This window comes from Podarcis cretensis (genome assembly GCF_951804945.1).
Source record: "Podarcis cretensis genome assembly, chromosome: 16".
NCBI lineage: Eukaryota > Metazoa > Chordata > Lepidosauria > Squamata > Lacertidae > Podarcis > Podarcis cretensis.
In genome coordinates this window covers 18,565,089-18,591,199 of record NC_137186.1, presented here as the reverse complement: position 1 = coordinate 18,591,199, position 26,111 = coordinate 18,565,089, and the positions used below count along the sequence as shown (strand labels likewise).

The window sequence follows — 26,111 nt, the reverse complement described above, 5'->3', positions numbered from 1 at the left end:
TCTCCATGCAGTTTATAATTTCATAAGCTTCTATCACAACACTGTCAACATTCAGATACATTGAAGTCCCTTGGTTCCAGGAGGAAAGATTCTTCAATGTCTTCAACAGGAACCTGCATGTCCAGAGGTGGTCTATCTCAGAATGCCACTTTGCTGGGGGCAAACAACAGGGGCAGAGTGTGGCTCTACTGTTGTGCTGTGGATTTTCTGGAGGTATGTGCTTGGCCACTGCAGAAAGTAGAATGCTAGGCTGGATGGTCCCACAGCCAGACTCTTCTTACACTGAAACAGTTAATATTGGTAGTGTAGAACTTATTTATTATCAATCAATCAATCAATCAATCATTCAATCAATTAATTCAATTTGTATACTGCCTTTCATCTGTAGATCTCAGGGTGGTTCACAGCTTAATGCCCAGCAACTCCAAACCAGATGGTTTGCCCCTTTGTGGCCCATCACCCTTTGCCTCCTCCTTGCTGTAGCCATATGATACATTTAAAGCATCATTAAACAGTCATGGCTTTCCCCAAAGAATGCTGGGCAGTGTAGTTTCTTATGGCACCTGCCATTCTGCATGTTTCCGCAAGCAAAATTCACCAAGAAATGACCCCAAACGTGCTCTTCAGAGTTTGTGACTTGGTATAACTTTTTAAATGTTGGTGTCCATTTTATTTTACTCTATGCTACTCTCCTATTTATTTTATCCCACTATACACATCTGGATAATGCGTTCCATCTGCCTCTTATTCTTCTGCTTTAATACTTCTCATTAACCCTTGCAATAAAGATTTGATTAATAAAAATTGACAATTTTACTTTTTAGCATGTGTGTGTGTGTAGCAAGAAGCTAAGACAGGAATAAATGTGTGTGACTGTGTATGCATTCAGTTTATTCCTGCAATATATATATATATGTTACAGTTTTAGAAACATTTTTTATTAAGTTTAATACAAAAAATAAGTAAATTAGATAAATAGATAAGGTGGGAAGAAGACTGGGGGACCGTGCAAAAGATCTGGTGCTAGGGCCTCCTGATGACAATTCTGATGATGATTAAACTCTCTGCACCAGCTGTTTCAAGGAGGACTTTCTAAGTTTTCACCATGTTCAGAGAGCTGAGCATACAAGCCCTCTATAAAGCAGAGCACATGACCACATATTTTCTCTTCATCTCCTGAGCTGGAGGCTAGAGAAACACAGACTTGGGCTCTCCCAGACCATTGCTATTTTGTAAGTGGGATTCAGTCACATACCAGCAAATTCAGGTGGCACAATTAAAGTGCATTTGTTACTCTAATATATAAATATTTATACTGGACTTTTTGCAGTAAGGAAAGTGACAAAGAAATGCAATGAAATGTGTGAGATAACAATTGTTTGGCGTGACATCATATAACCTCCCTGCCAACAAATCAGAATGAATGTGCAGTAAATGGATCATCTGAAAGTAACCTTGGAGATTTATTGGCTATTATCATAGAAAAGAAAGCAAAATTCTTTGTTCCACCATTCCCATTATTCAGACACAGAATTTCTCCACAATATCCTTCTGTGAGGGCTCATAGTTTGCTGTCCCTTCCCTTAGAAAGCCCAGATTATGCCCAGCACTATCTTTAAAAAATCCTTCTATGCCAACTATAGACACACAAGCACACACCCACACCCACAGCGCCAGTATTGGACTTAGATAGGCCAACATGCTTCCAAATTTTTGCTTAGTCACAAAGCATGCTAAGGTGGCCTTGGGCAAGTTGCCATTACTTTAACCTAAACAACCTCCTAAGGCTGTTGTGAGGATAAAAGAAGGCCACAGGCATGTCACATGCACCAAGTAGGCAGGGTGCAAGACCAATCCTTCCACGAGGGAGAGGGAGGCAAGTGCCTCAGGCAGCAAATTCTGAGGGGTGAACAGTGGCTAAAAATGTGTGCCATGTGGTCTGCCCTGCAGCCCCTAAGCTAGTTTGCTGCCTTAAGGATGTGGTGGAGAACTCTGCTCCATCACCAGCGCTGAAGTAAGATTCAACTATTAGTTTACTCAGATTTTGGGCCACTCCTGGCAGGGTGAGATGGATGCCTCTTATCTCTAGCTTGCTTCCATAGACCACAATGCCCAGAATTCTTTGAGAGAAAGGATGTGCTTTGAAGGTATAGTGTGTATGCAGACAATATTGAGGTAGATTGACCAATGACCTGAATCAATATGAGACAGCTTCCTATATTCTCTCTCTCTCTCTCTCTCTCTCTCTCTCTCTCTCACACACACACACACACACACATCTAATATTTGTAATCATCACTCATGAGAATATGGCTCTAAGATCAGTGTTGAACAAGGGTTTAAGTAACATTAGGGATATTAATTCATTAGTGTGGAGGGAAACAAATAAGCAGAGGAGCAATGTGAGGGGAAAAAACACAAGACACACACAATAGGGTACATACATCCAGCCAGATGGCCTTCTTCTAGAAAGTTTTTAATTTTTCTCTCTCTTTTTTATTAGTCTCCTTGTTATGACCAGTGCTGTCCTCATTCCCGGCTTGTTTTTCATGGAAATAGTCATTAAAACACTTCATAGAAGTAGGAGAGATTTAAAGAGCATGCACTCTCTAAGACTATTTTGTTTGTTTGTTTGACAAAACATGTGCTTCTCTGGGTCTTTATACCTTTCCCAATCCAGGTGATGTGGGGGGAGGAGAAATGGGGGGTGGGAGAGACATATACAAAGAGAAAAGCGTGGCTTTAGGGGGAACATCATTAGGGTTTTAGTGGGAAAGGTCAGCCAAAATAGTGGCCAAGAGCACCAAGGCAGTGCAGGCAAAAGGGTTACCTGAAATGTTCCCACCTGATCCAAGGCTGGCACTTTCTGTGGGCAGGACAGGCAGAGGGTGGGCAGTGGTCAAGGAGGGCTCTGTGAACAGAGGGCTCATGAATGGTGAGCCTGATATGTCTCCAGAGATGACCTCGGCAAGTGAGGGGGCATCTTCTTTCTCCCCATCGTGCTCTTCACCATCTCCAGTTGGCACTGAGCCAGCCATAGTGGTTTCCCTTTCTTCATCCGATTCTTCTGCTGACAGGTCTGGCGTGGTGCTCTCAGTGGCCTCCTCAGTCTCATGCTCCTCCCCAGGAAGCTGGGTGCTAACTGCATGTCCTGAGTCAACCACAGCCTCTTTGGGACTGGAAGTTGCAAACCCCGTGGTAACGGCAGGTGAAATCCAGGCAGACCCAGAATGCTCCTCGCTCTCTTCAGACAGGCTGGCAGCTGTGGTGCTTGAGGATTCTGGGACCACCCTCTTCCACACTGCTGTCCTCTCCACAGTCGCAGCTGTTCCTGGAGGAACAGCCCCTGAAAACTCTGCATCGACTGAGTCGCTAGGATGACCAGGGACGTGGGTGCTTGTGAACCCAGGAACAAGCCCACTTTGCGGGGCTACATGCATGTGGGTCTGCTCAGCAGCTGCAGAGGAGTTTTCAGGCAGCCCCGAGTGCTCAAGCTGATGAGGAACAATGCCAGCTTTTTCAGGATCACTGTAGCTGATATTTTGAGCCACCTGCTCTAGAGGGACAACCTTCTTTTCAGCTGCAATCTCTGAGGTGGAGGGTGATGATGATGGGTCTTTATGCAGCTCTTCAGAGTCACTTGCTGCTTGGCTTCCTCCGCCAGTGGAGAGGCTGTCAGAAGAGTCAGCTTCAGTGGTGCCTTCTCGTGCATGCTCTTGAGAGGGTGCTAGGGCAGAACCTGCAGGGCCATGAAAGCCATGGGGTCCATCCTCATCCTCTGATGTGTTGAGGTCTGGGGAGGTTTGGGACCATGCCTGAGTGGTGCTTTCCACCTCATCTTCTGCTGTGGACTCAAACTCCTCTGGAGCTGCTTCTGAAGGCCCGGGCAGGTTTTGTTCTTCATCAGATTCCTCTTCTCCCAGATGGCCTAGATCAAACATCTCATCTTCCTCAGTGCTCTGGGCTTCTTCTGTCTCTTCCTCTGCAAAATTGAAAGGAAGGAAATTAGATCTTCCCAAAGGTGGGAATTGTCCTTAGACACTGCACTTAGAAAGACAATTGGTTTGTAGATTTGGATCAAGATCTGAAAAACAAGAAACTGACCTTGCATCTTTTGACAGTGGCCTGGAACACAACTGCCAAGTTTTGGAAGACTTTTGATCTTAATTATCCAGACTATTGATATTCCAAGACTTGGCAAATTGCTCTTCTTGAAAAAGCTAAGTGTTCAAGTGCTCGAGATTCCTTCCTTGCCATTTGGTCTAATTTTATTTCATACACAAGCACAGTGTCAGGTCCAAACGTCTTTGCAAAGGTTGGGATTTAGTACAGTTAAAGGTCTCTTTTAAATCTTTTTTGAAATGAGACATTTTGATTGTTTTGCTTTAGACCATGGAACCGATGGTAATCGTGGACCACACATCCTTTCTCTTTTGGTATGTTTCATTATAGACTCAGTAATTCACATGCTTAGCTATATCCTTTATTTTCTTATTGGAAATTGCTGACAGCTTAACATGTTTAAGATAATTTTTCTTTCTGTCTGTTGTTATTAAAATTCAATAAAGAGAGAAAGAAAAGAAAGACAAGTAAACCCAGGAGGCACTTGCAGATCTATTCTAGGGTTAGGCAACCCTTGACTCTCCAGTTGTGGTTGGATTCTAACTTCCAGCAGCAAGCAGAGCCAGCAGATTACAAATTATGGGGGTTGTAGTCAACAATATCTGGATGATTAGTTAGTCACCCCTGGCCTAATCAACGGTGAGATTCAGCAAGTGTCTCCCATTTCATGGTTAATGATGTGTCCACATTTGCATGTGTGGGAGAGTTTACCTCCTCTGTTTGTGTGGGCTTTTTTTTTAAAAAAAAAATAATGGAGCACTCAAATAAGATTGGGGGGGCAGACAGGAGAGTCACCATAACCAATTGCAAAATTTGGATTCTGAATTGAATGGATGAGCACAACATAAATGTCTTGGATTTGCCAGAAACTGCCAAATGCAAAATACTGCACCGCATTAGCTACCCAGTGCTGTCAGGTAGTTAACTGCCAATGCATGCCAAATATTGGCATAAAAGTACCAAATACTGGGTGTCAGGTACTGGTGTACAATACACATTTACTCACTGACTATGGAATGAACCGTAAAATTCATTTTCCTGGAATCTCCATTTAAAAGGAACTTTGATAGGAAGGTGCAAAAGAGGGGTCTCTGTATCTGATACAGTACTTATTTTTATTTATTAATTATTTGTTTTAATAATTTGTATGCTGCTTAATTACAGTCGTCTCAATAGAGTAAGACTAAAAATGAGTTCAAACTATAAAGTCAGAGTTCCGCTGAAAAGCTTGATAGAATAATGAAGTCTTCACAGTCAGGGCCAGAAGTTCAACAGGGCCTGTCTGACTGCAACAAGAAGGGAGTTCCACAAAACTGGGCTCACAGTACTGAATGTGCATCTGAGCTGTGCATCCAAGCCATGGGGCACCACTAAGAGCAACTCCCTTGAAGGCCTCTGCCCTGATTGGCAGCAGACCATAAGGGTTTCAAGCATTTCCAGCCCGACCTGGAAATGCCATGGATTGAAAATGGGACCTTGTGCATACAAAGCAGGTGCTCTAGCAGTGAGCAGCAGCTCTTCAAGGGCTGAGTTTTAGGGGGTGCAAATCTCTCTCTCTCTCTTTTTCTCCTCCTAACTTGTGTTAGCACCCAAGTTTTTGTTTCTGTCCAGATGATGTAGGATGGATTATGCAGCTCAGAATCATTTTTTGTTTATTTTTGCATAATTTATGCAGTCTGAAGAATTCAGGGGTTTTATGAGCAAAATTGTCCCATTTATTTATAGAACTTTAATTTCATTTGTTTTGTTTCTCACCACAGACAATCCTCAGCTCTCTGGATCAATATCACACTCTTCTCAGTGGTAGCCCCAGTTGTCCAGATATGAGCATTGTGTTTGTACAGGGTCTACATGCATGAAACCCAATGGGCATAGCCCACAATCTTACAGCCCATTCCTAGTAGGGGATTAAAAGGACTGACCTTTCAATTTAGAATGTAAGAAGAGCCTCCTAGATCAGGCCAATGGCCCATTTAGTCCAGCATCCTGTTCTCACAGTAGCCAATCAGATGCCTGTGGGAAACCCACAAGTGGGAGCACAAAAACACTTCCTCTCCCCTCTTGTGGCTTCCAGTAACTGGTATCCAGAAGCATTACTGCCTCCAAACGGTGGAGGCAGAGCATAGCGAACATGGCTAGTAGCCACTATCCCCAATGAATTTGTCTAATCTGATGGCCATCCAAGTTGGTGGCCATCACTGCGTCCGGCGGGAGCAAACTCCATTTGCACAATTTTATAAATTTCTATTAGTATATCACCTATAACTCACCTTTTCTCTAACTAACAAATCAAAACACTGCAACCTCTCCTCATAGGGGAGTCACTCCATTTTAGTTGCCCTTTTCTGAACCTTTTCCCAGAGAAGTTTCCTTCTTACCCAAAGGGTTATCTAGTCGAACCCTCTGCAATGCAGGAATCACAGCTGCTCAACCCTTTATGATCCTCAGACCTTTCTTCTCTTCACCTACCATGCCTGTGTCTCCCTGGGCAACCTCCATCTCTTTCTTTTCCCCCTTCCTCATCTCTCTGTCCTGGACTGAAAGCACAGCTACCTGGGCCTGCCTCAGGCCCTTGTGGGGCTGTCTCTTCAGGGGCACTGCTGGGCTTTTGCTGCTGAGCCTCAAGGTTGTCCTGCAAAAGGGGCACGGAATAAATGGCCCCTCTGGATTCCTTCGCCACCTCACGCTCCGCTTTGGGCAGCCGCAGCTCTTCCATCTTTTCTGTCACAGTCACAATCTCCTTGCTGCCCTCTGCCTCGGGGACTGGAGACTCAGAAAAAGGGCTTGTCTCTTCTGTGGGCAGAAAGAAAGGGGATGTTACTGCCTCTGGGGGTACTTCAGAAACATCGTTTCAAAGCAGCTTGGGCAGGAATGCTGAGCTCACTCACATAGGGGTAGGCAAGACAGGGCAGGGTTTCGCTGTTTGAGGCAAAGGACCAAGATGGCACTTCCCCCTGGTTCTGTGTACAGAAGACAACCAGACTGGTAGCTGAAGAATAACATTTCCCCTCACACGTGAGTGAGGGCAGCAGGCTAGTTTGCGGGAGCGTGGCTCCAGGGCAGGTCATGTGGCACACACAGGGGAATGGCCAGGGGGAGCCCACTGCTGCCCTTGCAGCAACTGCCACCTGAGGCAGTTGCCTCACCCAGCTGGCCCTAAAGTCATGTTTGTTTATTGACACATCTGGCCATGTTGAAAAGGGGGTCTGGGTTATGTCATACCACAGCATGGGTACATAGCAGGAAGTTAGCAGAACCCTTCTCTCTCCATGCGCCAATGACTGGCATAGAGAGGGAAGGTTGAGAGGTTCAGCCCCCACTTCCCTGCATGCTCCTTCTAATAACAAAAATGAACTTAGGTGGGTGAGAGAAATTCATGGTGGGCAGGTTTATCAATGGCAATAGCTTTGGCAACTATTTCCTACCAGCAGGATCAGAGGCACCAGGCCTCACTAGTTACTGGAGGTCAAGATAGGAGGACTAGTTCTGCATCCTCCCCCAAAAAGGATGTGTCGCATCAAAAGAAAAGAGGGCATGGATTTGCATAAAATGTGCACATGGTGATTTATTTGTATAGAGTCAAATTTAGAAATAATTGCTGTAATTTAAACAGAAATGCAACACATCTCAGCCCAGTGGGGAAGACAAAAGGTGGCTTTTGGGCTGGCTCAGACCTTTGACTCTGGATGAGCTCCCATAGCCATCTCTTTTTGGTGGCTTCTTATTTTTAACTCAGACTTGGGATGGACAGTCCTCTATTTGAAAATAGGACACATGAGCCACCCTGACAGCAAGAGAGGGCTACTGTGTTTATGAACTTCCCAGAGGCATCTGAATGGCAGGGTAGGTCAAGTGAAAAGGTGTACAGAGCACCTTTAACACTTGTAGAGAAGCAGGGATTTCAGCATGTGCGCTGTGGAAAATTGAATTCTGGATCAGCTAGGGCTACTGGTTGGCTACAGAAGGGCTCTTCTTGAGGAATTCAGGTGTTCTTAACATTGAACCCGTTTTAGACATGAATGGGGCAGATCACTCAGCCACAAAGCTCACTGAGTGACCTGGGATCAGTAACTACATCTCAAGGTAACCTACCACACAGGGTTTTTGTGGACATTCAGTTTTAGACTCTGGAGGAATTTAACTACTACAGTAGCGATGGGGGGGCCCCACTTTAGATAGTGATCTGTATTACCCTCCTGCCCAGATCACTCCACCCCTGCAAATGGTAGGGGTGGGGCTTGAAAGAAAGTCAAATTTGCCAGACTGCAACTCATTTCATCCTTTTGACTGTGTTATGGGGATTGGTGATGGAAATGGGGATGTATTTGATTTGGAAGATGGAGATTGGCAGAGAAGGGAAGGGAAGTGAGTAATGACAGTGTCCAAAGGGAATTATTCTAGTTTTACGCAGCTATAAATTCCATGGTGTCCATGGGATTTACTCTGTAAGAAGTGGGTTTAGGATGACGGCATCAGTTACTCATTATGCTGTTGCAGTCTGTTTATGAGCGTGGGTTTGCGGCAGGAACAGAGTTGACATTTTCAAAGAAAATTCAGGGACGTATATGTGCAAATGGTCGTGCCAGTGATGGTGCCTCCAACATCATCTCCCCATTCTCCCCTCTCTTTCCTGCACTCAAATATGACTGGGGTGGGGGGCACGCTGCTGCTTGCAGGTGGAAAACCCCCAGGGTGTATGCTCCCATACATGTCTCCATGTCTGAGGGTTTTCCACCAGCCTTCCCTTTTTTGCATTTCGAAACCAAGCCACAAGGGCATCACACACCACATTTTGAACACAGCTGCTTGCACATTTTGAACATGGAACTGCATGTGCTTTGCCCCATTGGCAAAAGACATAGGCAAGCCAGACGGCATTCTGAGGTCTCTTCCAGACAAAGGTTGCAAGCAGGCTTTACGGCACCCACTGTTTGTTTGTTTATTGAGCATTCATTCTGATTTGTTTGTGCGAAGGTTAGTGGATGGCATTTCAATTTGGTATCATGTCAAGTAATTGATTTGCCGAAATGCATCTGTTGAAAATGCATTTGTTTGAAATTGGTTCAAGTTTGAAATTGGTTCAAATTTCAGATTGGTTGAAATGCTTGTAAACTCCCATGTCAAGCATTCATTCTGATTTGTTTGTGGGGAGGCTAGACAACATTGCCTCAAGCAATTGTTATTCCTCATGCACACACTTTCCAGTGCATTTTCCTGTCACTTTCCTTCCACCTCAAGAAATTAGGACTTTAGGGGGGCAGCGCAGGGAGGACCAGGTTTGTTGTGCAAGAGTGCCAAATCCACAATAAGGAATGTGCTGATAATGCAATGCTGTCCCAACACTTTCCCTAGGAAAACTCATGTTTTACTGCAGAATTGGAACAAACAGCAATCTGCAGCAAACCCAATTGGCGTTTTGCGGTGATTCAGCAGTAAAACGTGGGTTTTCCCGGGGAAAGCACCAAGACAAAAGGAAAAACCGCCCAGAAACAGACCTGGAAAGGGTGGACCTGTGCCTAGAATGCACGGAGCAAAGGTGAGTGTGGATGAGCCCTAGAAGTAATTGTTCAAGTGAATAGTGAATAGAGTTGCCACCTTTCCCCCACTGGCTCTGCTCTTGTGCTTTTGACAGGAGCCTCTAACACAGAGAAAATTAGCAGGTGTATCTCTTACTGACAAATGATTGGAAAAGTTTCACGGACTGAATTTATCTCCTGTTTTGACCTCCAGGTGAGCAAGGTGGCAATCCTACTCAGAGTTTAGCCATGCCAGAAGGATTGTTACCTCTAAAGCAATACACATCATATTTGCTTTGGGGATCTGGAAATCCAGTCTGGTTGCGAAAGAGGAAGATGGTTTTGACTCCTGAGACGTTTCCTCCACACTTCTCCCGTGGGGTGACGATGGGGTACCGCACACTTCCGTCTGCCAGCCAGCCAGGGTTGCAGTGGTCCAGACCTTCATTCCATGCTGCATACAGCTGGCCTGTCGTGGCAATCTCCACTCCCAGAGACTTACACTCAGCTTTGGCCTCCTCCCAAGTGAATTTCTCTGGAGAGCTCACCACAAACAGCTCTCCTGCAACCAGAAACAAGTTGAGCATCAGTGTTTAAAGAGATAAGAACAAAACTTGCTTTGGCTGAAATTAAAAGAAGCATATTTACTTATCTGTTAAAACAGGAGTGGCTAATCTGTGGCTCTCCAGATGTTCTATTTATTTAATCACATTTATAAACTGTGTTTAATATTTGATTAATATTTCAAAAAATTTGATTAATATTTCAAAAAGCTCCAAGCAGCCTAAGTTGTTACAAAGTATGTGTTATTCAACTTCTATCTCCCATCAGCCCCTGCAGCCAGCGTGGCCAATAGTCAGGGATATTGGGGGGCCACAGGTTCCTCACCCCATTTTAAAATGCTTAAGACAAAGAAATATCCCAGCCAGGCAAAAGTACTTGAGGAGGGTGCAGAGCAGGACCAGTGAGAGGTGTGGCCTGGGGAGGGTCCAAAGAAGAGTCCCAAGAACTGGACACAGATGCCTGGAAGGTTGTATTTGGCCTCTTGCCCTGAGGTTCCCCACTCCTATACTAGATGGTAAATTAATGTTACATAAGGGCTTTCTGAAGCTTGCTATCTGAAGAGAAGCACTTAGGTACTGCTCCTTGGTGTGAGGTACTGCTTCCTTCAGTTCAGGTTTGCAGGCAAGGCAGTGACATGGGGCATGGCATTCTTGGGGTGGCACCCTCTTTACGGGACTCCCTCCTCAGTGAGATTATGCATGTTTTGGTGACAGATGCAGATGACTGGTATTGCACCTTTTAATAACGTACTTAGGTTTATTTTACAAGACATTATATAGTATGCTCTGTTGTTGTTTTAAATTTTTATCATTAAATTCTTACAACATTGTAAAACTTAAAATAAAACATCCCGCCCTGGCCCATAAGATAAAATTTAGGCAATACATCAGAAATGGCACCCGAATAGAATAGTAAGTGCCTATCTCATTCAACCATTTGCAGAGAAGGCAATGTACACTTTATGCTAACCAGAAAGTTTCATATTGTGAACTGAGTCCTCTGTTTTCATTTCCAGCCATGTGCATAATAAAGCTGGACCAATCTATTGTGAAAGCATCCTTATTTTTCAAACCTTGTGCCAGTTTTATTTTATTTGCCAATTTTTCCACAGGAGCTATTTGCCATTGTACCAGTTTCCCAAAGAAGCACCCTCCAGTTTCTTCCAGTACCTCATTATTACAAGCCTGGCTGCTAGTAAAATATATCTTATTTGGATTAGGTTAATGTTACCTCTTGTAAAACAATTGAGCTGAGCCAGCTTTGGACATTTAAAAGTGTTTTGTCCAGTAATTACTTTTATTTCAACAAATGCTTCTTCTGAGAACTGAGCCATTTTCCTATATGCTCACCACACATTCCACAGCCTCTCCAGCAATTCAGTGAATATGAGGAGATAATATGGACTCTTCAACCGGTCCAGACTTGAGACTCACCTCTGATTCCCAAGCTGCGACATTAGTCCCACTTTCATTTTCTCATTTTTGATATATACTTAATAGTGCCAGCAACAACAACAACAACAGTGCTCAAAAATTGTTACATATACCCCACCCATCTGACTGCGTTGCCCCCGCCACTCTGGGTGGCTTCCAACAGAATATAAAAAACATAACGAAGCATCAGACATTAACAACTTAATTTTATTTCACCCTAAAATGGCAATTCAGAGAGGAACATAACTACTGTTCCTCAGCATTACAATGAAATGAAAACCAGTCCTGCAATGGGGCAGGAGAAAGGCATGAGCATGTAGCTGGCCAGAAATACGTATCTTATTTTTAAAATGTCTTGTGCCTTTCTCTTGCCCCATTGCAGCACTCATGGAAACTGATAAAACAAGCATCTCATCAGAAGAACACCTCCTTGTCAAGAAACACATGTAGTGCTCCTTTGGTCTGGTCAGTCTAAACTGGAATCATGGAAGCAACAGCTTTGCAACAAGCTACCTCGTGTGGCAATGCAACTCGCCTGTGGGACTCATCACACTGGTTGAAGATCTATGGGCTAAATGTATAGGCATGAGATATCATTTTGCAATATTTTAAGTGGTATCTCATTTGTTGAGATTGAGAGAGACTAAAAAAGGAAATTCCGCTCAAGGAAGTCCAGAGCTCTTCACTGATAGTAACCTGCAATGTTGTGGTAGTATGCTGTGTTGTAAGCTCTGATCAGGAGGAAGGGGTGGGGTATAAAACACTGACATGAATGCGTGTCTGGTTGATAGGCTGTATTTGATGGAATGGATCACAAGTTCAGCAGGCAATGCAATAGTTAGCTACTCTATACATCCCACAGCAAAAGGCAACATGAAGTCTCTGATTTCAAAGGGCAAGGATATTTTGTCAATCTAACTCACCATACAATTCTTCAGCATAGCAATAGACGTCATACATGTCTTCTGGGTCCACTACCCCATAGTTACGGACACCCGGAAACCCATCCATGTCTCCATAACAGGCTTCACGAGGGGTCTGTATGGGGTACCTGAAGATAAGAAGAGTGTTCAGTGTCATAGCCCCAGACTAGGATGAATCAGAGCCCTCCACCAATGGCGGATTGGGGAAAGAGACTACTCACTGGCATGTTCCACATACAGCAGCTGTCACTGCAGCTAGCAAGAACTTCCCTGAACCTCAAGGGGACCCCTCTGTCACCAGACTCTGGGGACTGGTTCAGAGGCTCTTCAAGAGTCAGAAGGGTCAGTAGAGATATCCCCACAGCTTGTAATTCCAGGGCTTAGAAGGAGCCAATGGCTAAAGAGGAAGGTACCACTCAGGGAGGATGGCTATGGCCCAAAGCTGAGGCCTAGGAAATGTCACAGGGAACAGCCCTGGTGATGCCATTAAGCATGACACATTTAAGCATTAACTGCAGTTGCTGAGAGCATACCATTCAACTTTGGAATTAACAATGGCATATGCTAACTTATATTTATATACACCTCTGGGAAATTAAGGTGGTGGATGGGTGGGGTCTCCTTAGTGCTGAGCTTTACGGTATGCCCTGCTGCCCTATAAGCAAGGTAAAGCACTTTTTTTAAAAAAAAGGTTTAGCTTTTTAAAAAGGCGGGGAGGATATGAGCCCCTGGGACACTTCCTAAGATTATCCCTGGTCAAAGCTTCCATTAGAATGGACATGCACAATTTCATGAAGGGAACCAGGAACCATAGGAAATCTGGCTTCTCATGGTTCTTTATGTTCTAAGAAATGCCATTAGCATCCAGGGGCACCACGATCTTAAATTTCCCATGGTTCCTCAAAGCAGCATCAAAGGTGTGCCTGAGGCTCTTCCATGAGCCACCCCCACCCCATTACTACCAGGTAACAATTGGAAAAGAAAAGTGATGGGGTGGCAGGTTCTCTAGTTGGACTGCATGCCCCCTTGTGGTCCCAGTGACCCCACTGGGAATGTGAGGTTTTGAACAGGTTCTTCCTAAAAAAATATTTACTTTCGAAATGAATAGTTTCCACTGACCCCATTTCAAACAGAGCTGCAGGGAGTTTGAATTTCACTTATGCAATGCCTACAGAAAAAGCGGGAGGGATATTCCACAATGTCAGTACTGGTTTCATAATGTGTGTAGCCCTTAGTCAATATTGAAAGAGTCTGGCTGCTGGATCAGGCCAAAGGCCCAAGTAGTCCAACCTCCTGTTCACAAGCAGTACATGATAAGCACAATGTCCACCTTCTGGCTCTATTCCCCAGCAACTGCAGAGAGACACGCTGTGCCTCTGATCCTGGAGGCAGCATAAATCTTGGGCTTTTATAGCTCCATAAAAATGTCACCATTCCTAAAATTCAAAGCTAATAAAAACAACCAGTTCTTAAAAGATGGCTTGAGAGTCACATTTTCTCATTAGCACTGCATCAAACACCCAGCTCCAAAAGAGGCCAAGCCCTCCCTATCCTGGAAAGGTTTCCACCACCTAAAAGCTACCCCACCTGCCTAACCTCTGATGCAGCCTTTGTGAGCCTGGTATCCTCCAGATGTTTTAGACTACAGCTCCAACCACTCCCAGGTAGCATGGCCACTCAGCCTGGGGCTGATGGGATTTGCATTCCAAAATGGCTAATGGGAGTTGTAGTCTGAAACTTCTGGAGGGAAACCAGGTTGGGAAAGACTGCAGATGAAGTTCCTCTGAAGACAGGCATTTCACAATACTCTTTCCCCATTGCACAAATAAATGGTACGGTATGTGTGTGCATTTTTGTGCATCACAAATTACAGTGCATGAGTGTGGAATCTGCCATCTGGAGTTGGGAATCCAGCATGCTGGCCTTCCTTTGATAATAAAAATAAGTGATAATGGAGGGAGGGGGTCACTAAATTAAGGATTAGGCAAATATGTGGAGGACTGGTGTCTCAATAGTGATGAGCCATGAGAGCTGCATGTAGGGCCTGATTGTTCCAGGGCAGTCTACCCCTGATTACCAGAAACATCTGGAGAGCACCAGGTTGGGGGAGGCTGCTCTATAGGTTGCAGAGCAGAATATAATCTCAAATAATAGAAACATTCTATTTCCAGATTTCCAATCCATGCATGCATATGTATATGCATGCATACATACAAGGTCTCTGGCATCTTTCTATCATTTGTTGCTCGAGATAACCTTTTAACAGGAGGACTGCACTACATTTGAACATGTTTCATATAGACAATTTTGTATGGATACCTACTTGGACATGTGGAGTCCTTATATTAATTTATATTTTTAATTTGAAATAGATGTACTGGTGGTTACTGTATCCTTAATGTGAGTTGATGGTTTTATTATTATATTTCTTTATCATATCTTACTTTTTAATTATAATGTCTAACTTTTTAAATAATAATTTTAAATAATTTTTTTAAAATTTGTGGATAAAAAGTTGATTAAGAAAAATACTAGAGGAAGACCTTGAAATGATAATTCATTTGTTCACAGCAGCTAGAATGGTAATCTTCCAATAGCTGCTTCTATTGATGTTTAGCTTTCCGAAATTTGGAAGACAGCTACCATGATTAAATTAACAAATTTGAGCAGAGGAAGAGAAGGTAGGCAGAAAAATAACAAGTTTGCAGGAGAATGAACTCCATTTATTCTCTCTTGGAATTATAATGTGAAGGTCTTAATCTCAGGGTTGTGGGTTCGAGCACCACATTTGGCAAAAAAGAGATTCCTGCTTTTCAGGTGGTTGGACTAGATGACCCTCATGGTCCCTTCCAACTCTAAAATTCTATAATTTGATTCAGTCAATGCATATCCATTATTGGGAGCATATAACATAATTTGTAAACTATAATTTATCATTCTAAACTTAATTGTATAATGATTATTACCACAGGTGCCTTCATTCTATACCAATTCTACAAGAAAAGAAAACCTAGATATATAAAAGCCTGGCTCTTTGAACTGTAATTATTCTATATATGTACTTGAAAAATAATTTTAAATATAAAGAGGAATGTTAAAAGAAAGAAAGAAAGAAAGAAAGAAAGAAAGAAAGAAAGAGGCCAGTTTGACTGATATTCTATCCATTCATTATGTCACTAATTCACACTTTAAAATTTAATAAAGAGAGTCATTGTGGTGGTAAAGTGTCAGACTAGGACCTGGGAAACCAGGGTTTGGATCCCCATTTGGCCATGAAGCTCACTGGGTGACCTTGGGCCAATCACTGCCTCTCAACCTAACCTAACCTGCAGGGTTCTTATAGGGATTAAATGAGGAAGAGGAGCAGGAGCACTATGTATACCACTTTGAGCTCCTTGGAGGAAAAGGTAGGGTATAAATGCAATAAATAAATAATAAATAAATTTCTACGGGTCGCAGAACATTTTCCACCCCCTGCCACTGACTGACTGAGCTTCGAAGTCCCAGCTACCTGACGGTTTGGTCGGCGATCCAGCCTGCATCACACTGCTCGTAACCACTGAGATAGGCAGCATACAACTGCTCCGGTGTGGCGATCTCAGCTTCTATTCTGGTACAGGCCTCCTGGGCCTTGGCAAAGGTGTACGCATAGCGGGCAGAGCCTTCCCGGTAAAGGAACACAACTCCTAGAAGATGGGAGAAGACATCATACATTTAGAGCAAACTGAAAGTGCATTGCTTTCCTCCAATAATCCTGGGAACTGTAGTTTGCTAAGGGTGCTGGGAATTGGAGCTCTGTGGAGGGTAAGCTACAGTCCTAGAATTCGTTGGATGAAGCCAAGGCTGTCAAAGTGTTATAAATATGCTTATATGCATGGTGTTGAATCAGCTTGTGTGCATCCAAAGGGGGCCTTTAATCAATCCAATTCTGCTGGGTGTTTTGCCAGTAATGAAGATCTAGCTTTATAAATGATTAGATAAGTTCATGAGGAGTGGTCCGTCAGTGGCTGTTAGTGATCATAAAGGTTTAGTGGAATCTCCATATTCAGGGCAGTATGCATTTGAATACATAAGAAGATCAGGCATAGGGTCCATCTGGTCTAGCATTCTGTTCTCACAGTGGCCAACCAGATGCCTGTGGGAGGCAGAGCATAACCATTGTTGCTAGCAGCCATCGATAGCCTGCTCCTCCATGAATTTGTCTAAACTTTTTAAGTCATCCGAATCAGTGGCCATCACTGCATCCTGTAGGAATGATTTCTGTAGTTTAACCATGTGCTGCATGAAGAAGTACTTTCTTTTCTATGTCCTGAATCTTTCAACATTTAGTTTCATTGGGTGTCGACGAGTTTTAGTGTTGTGGCAGAGGGAGAAAAACCTTTCTCTATCCACTTTCCTCATACTATGCGTAATTTTATAAACTTCTATCATGTTGCTTCTTACTTACTACTTCTCTAAACTAAATATGGCTACCAATGGCTACTAGCCATGATGGCTATTCTCAGGGGTGTAGCCAGGATTTTTGTTGGGGGGGCAGGACTTTTGTTGGGGGGGACAGAGCCAACGAGATTGGTCAGATAGTTAAGTATTTCTATTGTTTTACTTGATGTGGGGGAGGCAGCTGCCCCCCTGTCCCCCTTTGGTTACACCCATGGCTATTCTCAGCCTCATGGTCGGAGGCAGTTGCTAGGAATCCCAAGTGGGGGAGAGTGCTGGGTGTGCAAGGGGACTGATGTTTTTCAGTTCTGAATGAAACATGGCTTTATTTTTTGTGTTAGTTCTGAAACTGTATAAAACTTAGGGCTCATCTAGACTTCTGCTTCTCCTGCCGCTTTCCTCTGGAGAAATGTGGTTTTACTGCTGAAATAAGTAAACGCCAATTGGGTTTCCTGCAGACTGACATTTTCTTCAATTCAGTGCTAAAGTGCAGGTTTTTCCAATGAAAGCAACAGAACCAGTAGAAAAACAACCAGACTCATGCCTAGAAAACACAAAACAAGCCACACAAACCTGTGCTTTCTGGCACAGGACAAGCAAAAGTGTGGCTGAGTCCTTATATTCCCCCCCCCCAACCTCTGCAATTAGAATGGGTGTTTCCTGAGATCAGGCCTAGTGCTATGGGACTTGAATCAGCAATAAACACAGCAAGCCCTTTCAGCAAGACACTCTGCCAGAGCGCAACGTTACCTTTGACCTTCACCTGCAGCAGGTCATGCCCATCCTCGATCCCATGCTGGACATCGCAACGGTACACCCCGGAGTCGTTGGACCGCAGTTCGCTCAGGACCAAGGTGGCATCTGTTGGTGAGTCTGGATAAAAGGGCAGAGAGACTCTGTCGCGGTAGGCTTCGCTCACCTTCACCTTCAGGCCCCGAGCGACCAGGATCTCTGCTTCTCTGCCCTCTGTGATGAAGGTCCATTTCACACGAGGTGCCCCTTGGACAGCCCGGCGGCCTGCAGTCCCGGAAGTGGGCAGTGGATGCAAGTAGGTAACGTGGCAGGGGATGGTGAGGCTACCGGAAAGAACAGCTCGGACTGGTGGGTATTTGGCAATGGAGACCCGCAGAGCTTTGAGGTCATCTGGAAGGGAGAAGTAACATGAGAAGTTCAGATTTGGCACAGGGCAGATTTAGGAATAACAGCCCATGGCCTCAGTCCTGGGCTGCATCATTTTATACACCCCTCTAACAAACTACAGTTCCCATTATTCTTTGAGAGAAGCCAGGAGTGTTTAAAGTGGTGTGATACTGCTTTAAATGTTCAGTCAGAGGGGGCCTTAGAAAGTCTTGTTGATCTACTGGAAATCTCCCAGAGATTTACCAGTAGATCCAGTTCTACCTTCTGCTGTAGACTAGCCCCAAGTTCCCAGTTACCTGTGCTTTCCCTGGAGAAGCTGAATGCATTCGTGAAAACAGCCTGGGCAAAGGTAGAGAATACCAGCAGGATATACGCCATTATGGTTTCTGTCAGGGAGAGGGGGAAATATAAAAAGTATTAGAAAAGTAGGCAGAAGAAAATCCAAGACAAATGCCAGCTCCAGCATTCTTCCAAGTACCTGAAAGAAACAAAAATTAAGAAATGTCTTTGTTGGGCTGTTTTTCCATAGAAGATTTTTCCAAAAAAAGAAAGATTTAATGCTAAAGAAGTGAACTGGAGGATAAACTTTGTTAGTTTAACACAAAGAGGCCATTTGTCCTAACGGAATACAGTATTTATTATTTTATTTATTCATTGTATTTATATCCTACTTTTTTGTCAAAGTAGCTCAAGCATACATTATCGCCCCCTCCCCTCATTTAATGCCCTGTGAGACAGATTAGGCTTTGAGGTACTCAAGGATCACCCAGTGAGCTTCATGGACAAGTGAGGATTTGAACTCTGGTCTCCCAGGTCCTAGCCCAACACTCTGTTATACCTGATCACAGTCCTGGAGTTCCCTAGGTGGAGGGATTGACTCTTAGACCTCTTTATTGTGAGGGGAATAGTGGGGCTCCTAACAAACTGCAGCTCCTATAATAGCACATAGGAAGCTGCCTTACACTGATAAAAGGCCCATTGTTCCATCTTGCTCAGTATTGTCATGTTCTCCAGGGTTTCAGGCAGGGACCCTGTTCCAGCTCCACCTGGAGTTGCCAGGGATTGAACCTGGGACTTTCTGCATCCACGATAGGTGCTCTACCAATAAGCTACAGCCATAACCAGAATTATTTGTGGGGAGCCATGACTCTTTAAAGTGGCAAGATAGAGCTTTAAATGTATGGTGCAAATGTGGCCTTAAAATACCCATTCCCCAGCGATATGAGTCTAAATGTAGTCCAAAACTTTGGGAGGGCACCAGGTTGGCAAAAGCTGCTCTTTGGCATGACATGGTGCCCAATAAGTGGAACCAACATCCTTGGAGCTGTAGCCAAGCTTTCCCTTGGCACAGAGCAGTAGCTGCCAATAGGTAATTGAAGTTGCACTTGCAGATCAACTGCTATCAGGGAAAATGTCAGCCAGCAAAAGACATTTCGCTGGCACATTCTCCACCCCCACCATTGTCTAGGCCAGATTCTTCTGAAGGGCAGACTCTTCTTTACAAGTACTATGACCTTTCGTCAGTACTGTCTGAAGTGTTTCTGCATGACGGGCCTCGTTTCACTCGCTTCATTGAACAGTATCTCCTATAATTTATTTCTAAGCGTCCTTGGCACAGCTCGTAGCATCACCCGCTTTGGCATTTTTGCAAAGACTGTTTCATCCCAAAGTCACAGAAGACAGACGGTCTGAGGCAGGCCAATTTGGGGTGAGGCTTCCCATTTAGGTTCTTAGCTCAGCCCAGAGCCCAATTTCACTTAAATCAGCCAACTTGGTGCCCTCCAGATGTTGCTGGACCACAACTCCTCAGCCAGCTTAGCCAATGGTCAGGAATGATGGGAATTCGAGTCCAACAAAATATGGCCTAGACAACTAGTCTATGTATTATTTATTTTTAATACAAGTACTTGTATAAATTGCAGCTGGAAAGTAGCATCGTAGAGGAGGCCTCCATTTCTTTGTGTGAAAGGGAACAGGAAAGGCCCCTTCTCACAAAGGCAAATTGCTGCAACAAACTCATAGATCATTAAGAACAAAGTATGTTTTTTTCCTTGATAACATTTATTTCTCATAGACAAATTGATTCCAGATCTAAATCAATTGATTAAGTGGTCAAAAGTTCATATGATTAATTCACTGAGGCTGCAACCCAACCATGATCCCAAGCACATGATCCACTGAATTCAATGGAACTTACTTTGAGTAAACATAGGGCACATTCATACCGTACATTTAAATCACCATGAAGCAGTCATGGTTTCATCCAAAGGATTCTGGGAGCTGTAGCTTTTTAAGGGAGCTGAGAGTTGTTAGGAGATCCCAATTTTCCTCCCAGAGCTACAATTCCCCATGTGCATTAACAATCAATCACCCTTCACAGGAAACTCTGGAAATTGTAGTTCTGTGAGAGGAATAGGGTCTCTCAGCACCCTTAACAGACTGCAGCTCCCAGAATCCTTTGAATGAAGTCATGACTGCTTTGTGGTGATTTAAATGTATGGTGTGAATTTGGCCTAAGAGTCAACTGCTACCCCAATTAGCTTCTGCACATGCAATGGCCACCATATTGTTGTACGCAGCAAAATGGCCCCACGTTGGGGGCTCTGAGGAGAAAGTTAAAACGCTACAACCCTGAGAACTAGACATCCTCTGCAGAGCTCAGCAAAGCGAATTTCAGCTGGAAATTCTGAGGAAGCCCCTAAATTAAGAGAGTGGCCAACTTTTATGCTCTGTGGTTCCTGAGAGCTTTTTAATCATACGTCGCTTTAGCAAAGCTTCACTGGCTCCATTTGGGCTGCCACCACCGCCATCCAGGCCCACAGTGTGAGAGAAAAACGAGGTCTCCTTCCCTCCGATTAGTCACAGGGACGAGGCCTTTTAAGATTCCATTCAGGCCCCATGTCCTTCGCTCATTCCCTGTTTGAATGTCGGAGACTGGCCAAAGATTCTTTTCTTCCCTTCTGCCTTGTTAAAGAGTTATTATTTGGAAGGAGAAAAAGAAAAAAGGCTATGGCAAGGGTGGTCTTTTTGTGCCAGGGGCATTCAGAAAAGAATGCCCTCACCAGTCTCTTTTTTCCTCCAGAGAATAAATCTTAGCAGGTTCTCAGGCAGTTAATGTTGTACTCCCCGCCATGTTTGACTTTGTGGCGCTGTGTTTTCCTGTGCTATTTCTCTTTCTCTCTCTGAATCCCATGGTGGAACTGAAGTACAAATAGGGAAGGTTATCTGACAACAGCACAGGCAGAATCATCCCACAGGAACCAGAGTGTTTGAGGGAAGAGCTGTATCTAGGGCTGGCCCGAAACATTTTGCCACCTGAGGTGAATGACAATATGGCACCTTTCCTCCCATTCCATGTACAACAGCCTGCCAGGCTGGCAGTTGAATCTTAATTGGGTGCTAGCTCTTGGGCAGCATCCTCCATGGCACCTGAGGGGAGCAGGCATTGGGTAGGCCATGGGACACACACACAGCTTCCTCCACTTCCTCAGCATTTGCCGCCTGAGGCAGCAGCCTCATTCTGCCTCACGATAGCCATGTATCTTAACTTGTGCTTTCTGTGAGTGATTCCATTTAGGCAGGAGCTTATTATGGAGTCAGTGCTGCTCATGTACATAAGTTTTTTGCAACACCTGTACAACACTGGCATTATCAAAATGCAGGGTTGTTTTCTGTTCTTTCTTTCCTTGTACATTTGCTGCAAAAAACACACAAAACCAATAGAGAAAATTAACCTGGGATTGGAGGGTTGTCATATGTGTGGCAATTTGGAAGTCTCTACTGATACACCCCTACTTCTGTTCGCTCCCCACCTGAGCTGAGCATAACATATGTCATTTTGGTTTTTTCCAGTGGCCCAAATGATAGGAGTGGCCTATTTCAGTTGCTGTTTGTGGAAGGAACCTCCCAGTTTCAACAAACTATTTTCTAAAGAGTACAAGTGAGGGATTACCTCAGAGATTGTAATCACACTGGGCTTTTACCATGAAAATAATAATAATAATACAAAGGATTTGTGCAAGACCTCTTTTTATCTCTTGTGCAAGCCTTCGACAGATACATGTTACTCTGGTGCATGACCTAAATTTTTATTAAAAACTAAATGGAAATATATGACTAGCCCTCAAATATCTAACAGACCACCTCCTTCTAGTGTCATGATGAGAGGGAGAAATACTTTTCAAAATCTGCTTTCTAAATGTCATGCATTATTGTGTAAGCTTCTATCATGTCATCTCTAACTCACGTTTTCTCGAAAATAAGAAGTTTCTCTCATATATATATATATATATATATATATACACAGTAATGAGAATTTCTAGTGCTTGTGAGGAGAAGAAAAAGAGACCAGGTAATTTCAGACTCTCCAGGAGAAAACTCCAGAAATTGAAGAGAAAATCAGATGAGGACATTTTGGGAAACAGACCTTTTAAAAACTTGGATGAAATTTGGCCTGATTGGAGCTTTCTCTCCCACATTAGATGTAATTAAGTTACCCACAGGCTGAGTTTGCAAGATTAAAGCCAGCCCACTCAATTGCAAGCTACTTAATTTTCATTTTGATCCATTCTCTGGATTCTCATCAGATCTAGGAACAAATTTCTCAGGTGTGGAGAGATTTAAAGCAGTTTCAGTGAAAGAGGTAAATTCTCATTTTGTTGGGTGGGGTGGGATCTTCAAATAGTGGCCCAGATGAGCAGAGAGTAGCTCCATGTGAGCCTGAGGAACTTCAGCTTCCCTGCTCTGGTTTTAAAAAACTTCATTTAAGTAGCTTTTATTCAGAACCACAAGAAAGCACTGTTACCACTCATATTAGTACCGTGTAGCTCTATGGTTATCCTAATCCAGAAGTTGAGAATCTTTTTCAGCCTGAGAGCCACATTCCCTTCTGGACAGCCTTCTGGGGGCCACATGCCAGTAATGGGTGGAGCCAGAGGCAAACATGTTACCTTTCTACAGGAGGCTAATTTCTTCACATGCTCACACTTGTTCTTCATCTAGGGAAGCAAGAAGCATTTTCAGGGTTGAAGGACACATCCCAGCCAGGCCAAAACACTCAAGGAGGGTGTGAAGCAGGGGCAGTGAAGTTTGTGGGCTGGATAGTGTTCTGAGGGCCGGAAAGAGAGGCTCAGGGGGCCGCATTCTTTCCCTAGGCCTGAGGTTCCCCTTTCCTAAGATCCCATGTCCAAGATTCCAGTTTATTTATCATCTGCACTAATTTAATGGCATGTGTGTACCAAGCTCCTCCAAGGCCTTCTGGCTGGCATACAAAAGGGCAGTCCTGTTTTATGCCTACAGCATCCTTGTGAGGTAGGAGAGACTTGTGAGACAGGGACTGGTCTGAAGATATCTGCATACCAGTTCTCTCGCCAAAGTCATCATTGCCACCTCTGCTGCTGCCTGCCTTGTGCTGGAATTTTGTGCCACCATTTTATGATCCACACTCTCCCCCCCCCCCTCGAAATGATCCCACGGAAGTGTCCCCAGCTTCCCCTTCCCCACATACCTTAAGGACCACATTTTTGCCTACTTGGGAAAGTGTGCATGTGCGCACAGCCATGCATGTGTATGAAACAGATGTCCTATTTCCTCCCCATTCAGAATCAGCGCCCCTTGCCACATTCACACCATCCTTTTAAGGCACTATGATACCACTTTAAACAGTCAAGGCTACCCCAAATAATAACCCTTAAGTTGGTTAAGGGTCCTGAGAGCTCATAAGGAGACCCCCTATACCTTTCACAGAGCTAAAATTCCCAGAATCCTCTAGGAAGAGGGACTGACTGTTAAACCATTCTATACCTATAGTTTTAGTGGCACAGCACAGTCCAGCCAGCTCTATCAGCTGATCAGTTCTGAATTCATAGTCATGAAACAGTTATTGGTCTATGGCTTGAGCTTCCTTTTAGCTAACCAGTAGAAGACAGAATCTCTTAGCATAAAATTCTCATTTTTACCCAAGATACGTTTAAATCAACTACCCCCATTTTCATCCTTTATCCGCACACCCTTTATCTACACAAGGAAGGCCAAGCAGAGAGAAATAGTCCCCATGTGCATTATACATTTCAAGCAGTACCATACCACTTTAAATAGCCCCCAAAGAATCCTGGGAGCTGTAGTTTGTTAAGGGTTCTGTTAGGACACCCCTCTTCCCTTCACAGAGCTACAGTTTCCAGAGTTCCCTGGGAAGAGGGATTGATTGTTAAACCGCTCCGGAAACTATCCACGTGAGGGGGAATAGGAGCCTCCTAACAACTCTCAGCACCCTAAACAAACCACAGCTCCCAGAATACTTTGAGGCGAGCCGTGACTGTTTAAAGCGGCATCCTGGTGCTTTAAATGTATGATGCAAATGCAGGCTTAGCTTAGCTCACAAAGGTGCCCTGTGGCCATACAGAGAAAGAGAGGAGGCCGTCAGTCCTGTTAAGGCTCACAGAAGTAGCGTTCTGCAGCTGCAGAATGAGTCAGCAGCATTGTGTCCAAGCCCTGGCAAATGTCCAAGAAGAAGCATCACCCACACAAGCTATGGTGATGGAAAGCCCTCACCTTCCTGAGGGAGCATTCCCTGCCCTGCCACTCATGCAGCAGGGGCCGAATCACAGGTGCACTCAGGCATCTTTCCAACTATTTCAGAGGTGACTGCAGGAGCATGCTTCGAATATTTTCACCTGCACACTTAAAGACCGCTATCTGAGCCCCCACCCCCTGTGTTTGTATATTTTATCTGCAGAAAGAGAACTCACTAGTTGTTGATGTTGTCATGTGTACGATTCCACAAAGTACACAAAGATTCTGCAGCGTTTTATATGCTGATATGGAAATCAGAGAGATGGGACGAGGCAAAAATGACCTGAAGGAGCATAGGGCCACATGTGTAAAGCACTACAATACCACTTTAAGCTTCTCCCAAAGATGTCTGGGAGTTGTAGTTTATTGCGGGCACTGAGAGTTGTTAGGAGAGTTCCTATTCCACTCAGAGCACTACAATTCCCAGAGTTCCCTGTGAAGAAGGATTGTTAAACTACTTTGGAAATTGTAGCTCTGGGAGTGGAATAAGGGCCTCCTAACAACTCCCAGCACCTTAGCAAACTACACTTCCCAGAATTCTTTGGGGGAAAACATGACTGTTCAAAGTAGCATCATAGTTATTTAAACATGTGGTGTGGATGTGGCCAAAAATGAACACCGTTCATCCTCAAAGCTTTGCACAACATCCTCAGATCTTAGCCTCCCCCCACCCCCTGCAAAAAAGCTAATAGAATTCTAGGCTGCATCAAGAGAAGTCTAGTGTTCAGATGAAGGGAAGTAATAGTACCACTCTTTTCTGCCTTGGTCAGACCCTATGTGGACTCCTATTTCCAGTTCTGGGCACCACAGTTTAAGAAGAATATTGTCAAGCTGCAAGGTGTGCAGAGGAGGACAAGCAAGATGATCAAGGAAGGGTCTGGAAACCAAGCCTTATGAGGAACAATTGAGGGACTTGGGGATATTTAAATTGGAGAAGAGAAGACTGAGGTGATAATGATAGCCATCTTCAAATATCTGAACAGCTGTCTCATGGAAGAAATAAAAGGATTGTTTCTGGCTGTTCCAAGGGAAGGACCCAAAGCAATGCATTCAAATAACAAGAAAGAAGATTCCAACTGAAAAATAGGAAGAACTCCCTCTGTTTGACAGTGGAACAGACTACCCTGGAAGGTTGTGGACTCTCTCCTTTGTTGGAGATTTTTAAACAGAGGTTGGATGGATTCTTTATTTGTGACTCCTGCTTTGCAGTAGGTTGGACTAGATGACTTTTGGGGTCCCAACTCTACAATTCTATGATGGATACGTATCCTCATAGTACGTATCAGCAAGTTTCTACACCACTGCTGATTCCACTTTGGAAAGCAGACCAAGTAATAAAAAACTCCAGGAAGAAGTTCAGATGGCAAGGCTTTGGTTGGCATTCTTGGCTGCACCCTGGGCTTTTC

General features: G+C 44.1%; 1 protein-coding gene across 14 annotated transcripts in view; it reads right to left on the bottom strand.

The window, feature by feature from the left end:
* Window positions 1-26,111, bottom strand: part of BCAN (brevican) — a 49,420-nt gene that overhangs the window by 8,081 nt on the left and 15,228 nt on the right. For 2 of the 14 annotated variants that reach the window (XM_079956496.1, XM_079956504.1), the window contains exons 2-8: window positions 18,432-18,521; window positions 17,746-18,138; window positions 16,070-16,244; window positions 12,559-12,686; window positions 9,907-10,200; window positions 6,592-6,915; window positions 2,831-3,982 (exon numbers count right to left, since the gene is read on the bottom strand). In XM_079956496.1, the coding sequence (XP_079812622.1) occupies window positions 2,831-3,982; window positions 6,592-6,915; window positions 9,907-10,200; window positions 12,559-12,686; window positions 16,070-16,244; window positions 17,746-18,138; window positions 18,432-18,513 (2,548 nt within the window). In that variant the 5' untranslated portion in view covers window positions 18,514-18,521. The other 12 variants (XR_013833773.1, XM_079956505.1, XM_079956495.1 and 9 more) reach the window with 12 other exon arrangements.